This window comes from Pyricularia grisea, chromosome I, assembly GCF_004355905.1.
Source record: "Pyricularia grisea strain NI907 chromosome I, whole genome shotgun sequence".
Taxonomy (NCBI): Eukaryota; Fungi; Ascomycota; class Sordariomycetes; order Magnaporthales; family Pyriculariaceae; genus Pyricularia; species Pyricularia grisea.
This window is the reverse complement of record NC_044973.1, coordinates 5268743-5271973: the sequence shown is the minus strand read 5'-3', so window position 1 is coordinate 5271973 and position 3231 is coordinate 5268743. Positions and strand designations below refer to the sequence as shown.

Here is a 3231-nt window from a genome sequence, read left to right as displayed (position 1 = left end):
CAAAATTCTCTGGCTCGATCCCGCAGTGGTGAAGCAGGACTGTCGATTTGGGGTGCAGTATAGTTGCGGTGCCTTTTCATTCGAAAGCTTTGAAATTCAACAATGTTCAGCCATGTCTTCCTCTTGACCCACTCACATGACAACCTTGACTTACTTCACGGAGAGCAACGGCGGCCATCAGGCCCTAGATGCCTGCTCCCATGCTGACGGATTTTAAAGGCGATTGACTCTGCATTGTGGCCATGTTTCTGTGTGGGATGTTTAAAGCGACCCAGTTCCAAACAGACCATTCTATACGGCCTAGAAATACAATTCACCACCAAGTAGTACCATTTTTTTTAGCATTACTTTGGGCAGACTTTTTTAAAGTTCGATTTGACGGATATTGTGCTTTATTGAATGTGATGATGTGTAAGTGTTTACGGGCCAATACCAAACATCTGAGACAGTTGAGAGGTAACGGAGTAGATAAAATATATTGTCGGTGTCCGAAACCTTCGAAGTGTGAAGGTTATGAAGCATCCGTTTTTGGGCTTATTCTTTCCTCTGTCCCGGAGGTCCTTGCTTGCCAAAAGGTATTCAACAGCATATGAAGTTCACGGTACAATGGACAAGTGTTCCAAGCCTTCGTGTCAGGCTACAGCTACCTATGCCAAAACAAAAGAAAAAAAAGAAAAACATACTAGAACTGGTACCCTTGACGATAGTACCAATGCTTCGTGCATCATGTACACGCTCTGATCTGCCTGAAAACGAGGCAAAGCAACAACTGAGGTATACTTATCTGCCCCGAACAACCTAAAGGAGGGGGAATTAGATCTTTGGAAGTTTCTCGAGATCAAGCAGCAACCATGATGACCAACCCGGTCGGGAATACATCAACAGTTGGTAAAAGTCAAGATTTAGCCCCGACTCCATGTTAGGAGACAAACTATAAAGATTCCTTGAATCCTTTTGAACTGCTTAGGAGTTGGACTGCTGACGGAGCTCCACGTTAAAAGGTATACTACATCAAGGCCTTTTGTCCAGTTTAGAAGTGATGATCAATGATTCCCCCTTGTATTTCACCTTCCAAATCCTTTTCCAAACAAACACAACACGACGACCTTACAAATGGATTGTGAAGCTCCGACCGCTTTACCTCTGTATTTGGATATGATCCTCGAACGGTTTCTACTGGCGCTGCAAACCGTCTGCTCCGTCCAGGCCTCGTCGCCATTTCGGGCAATGTCATTCGTCGGAGGCTCGTGGCAAACAGCAGCGGTGAGAACCCTTGGAAGAAAATGTGCCATCAACATTGAGCTGTGGTCGGAGAAGGAGATGAAGGCGCTGGTGGAGTTCAACTCTGAGGCTGCTACCGATGCAAGGTTGGAGTCTTGGAGAATTGGCATGTATAGACCGAGTGACTGATTAGGATGGCAGTCTATTGGAAAGCTAGGACTGTGATGGCGGGCTTTTCACACGAGATGACTAAGAAGTAATTTCTTCGCAGTCTGTCACAATACAGCTTATTCAAAGAAGGAAAATGACGCAGAAATAATTCTACTGCCTTGGAAAAGATAGTATGAAAGTAATGCTTGACTTTTGGTCAATTTTCCTACTGTCTAACGCTAATCGTTCAGTCTGCAAATCCCAGCGGCGGCACCACTGAACCATAAGCTCAGGGGTAATAGCCCCCATCCCCCATGCTCAGACTGGCCTCCAGGGTCTCGTCCAAAGTAAACAGAACCTCGCTTCCTCAACCGCCTGTTTGCCCGGGGTCTCCATATAAAAGTCCAAAAGCCGCAGAGATGGATTGCTCGCAGCAGCATCACTCCATTCCTTCCCTTTGCTCTTCTCCAAAGCCGTCACCTAGTTCCTCCACGCGACCAGCTCCCGAACCACCTGGCCATAAAAGTACATCATCTTATCACTCAGCGTTGAGAAATGCACCACTTGTGGATAACGCCATAGTACTAACGACAGCCCCCAAAACCGCCAACCTTGGTCGGGGCAGCAGCTGCGGCGTCAAAAACCAGCCTGGCCGTCCCCTAGGCGTGACCCGGTTAACCGAACTCATGACCTTCAAATCCCGCAGCAGCACGCCCTGCGCTCTGACTGAAGACACAAGGAGTCTTGGCTGTCACTCGCTGGGACCCGCCAGCGCGGCCGGGTCCTCTGACCACGCGGTCGGTCTGCCCGACGTGCACCACGGCCGCCGAAAACACCGATATCGTAACCGCCGCGTCGAGCACAAAATCCACAATCAGGCTACCCTACGTCTAAACGCCGGTGGGCAACTTAACCGGCGCGTACGATCCGTCCCACCCCGTCGCACCTAGAACGGTTGACGCGAGCACCAGCCGCACTTGTCGCCGCCGCGCCCGCAGACAAGTCCGCAACTTTGCAGGCGCTGCGGACGTATGGTCTCGAAAGACCCCAGGGTCAGGTTCAAGGTGACGGGCCACTGCTTTGTGGATTAGGCGGTCTATATTGGCGAAGGTCCCTCACACAATCCTCGACTTCCAGGCCCAAGTGAATAGCCTGAAGCCCATGATCAAGTCTAAGGTTTAACCAGCTTTGTCATGTGCAGCCGGAGATGGACCCCCCGAGATCGAGCAAGCCAGGATTCAAACCGCTATATAAATGAAAGAGGGAGCCAGGGTATGCCCTCTCTTGAATGGGCCTTTCCTGCAAAAAGCCAAACGTCTATATCATTGAATCGGGGACCAAGAAAGAACAGGTTCATATATTTGTCGCGGAGTCCCAAATTTCACGCAAGGCCCTGATATTACTTACATTTTTCTCCCACTTTACTCAAGATATTGGTTGGAAAATACATACCCTCTCATATACTGGTTAGAGATCAAGCACTTGCGTAAACGAATCACACCTCCACTTAGTAATACCACCCATCACTGTGCTCGCGCCCCAGTAGTTCGTATCACCCACGGTGGTAGGAAGTACATCGCAGCTTGCTTCTAGATACGAAATGTGATACTGAGACAAAACTCCTACAGGCCCCATGCCCATCCTTGAGCCGCATAAGGATGGCCATGGCCATGATGCGCTTAACGAAACCTCCAGAAACAAGTAGGGTACATCTTGACGTTGCGTACGGACCAGGCCCCTCGCTCCATGATCGTCATCTCTCCCCACTGGAGGCTGGATGGCGATGGTGACCATGGTCGACAAGCGCCCGATCTGCAATTATTTTCGAGATGGCTACCCACCCGGTTGCTGCTTGGGAGA

The 3231-nt window shown here is 49.8% G+C and overlaps 1 protein-coding gene across 1 annotated transcript; it reads left to right on the top strand.

Annotated features, from left to right (window-relative positions):
• Positions 1-1155: 1155 nt before the first annotated feature.
• Positions 1156-2321, top strand: PgNI_06568 (uncharacterized protein; the record flags this gene model as incomplete). Its single annotated transcript, XM_031126591.1, has 3 exons — positions 1156-1367; positions 1623-1666; positions 1966-2321. The coding sequence occupies 3 exons, from the start codon at positions 1156-1158 to the stop codon at positions 2319-2321; spliced, it is 612 nt and encodes a 203-aa protein (XP_030982289.1).
• Positions 2322-3231: the final 910 nt, after the last annotated feature.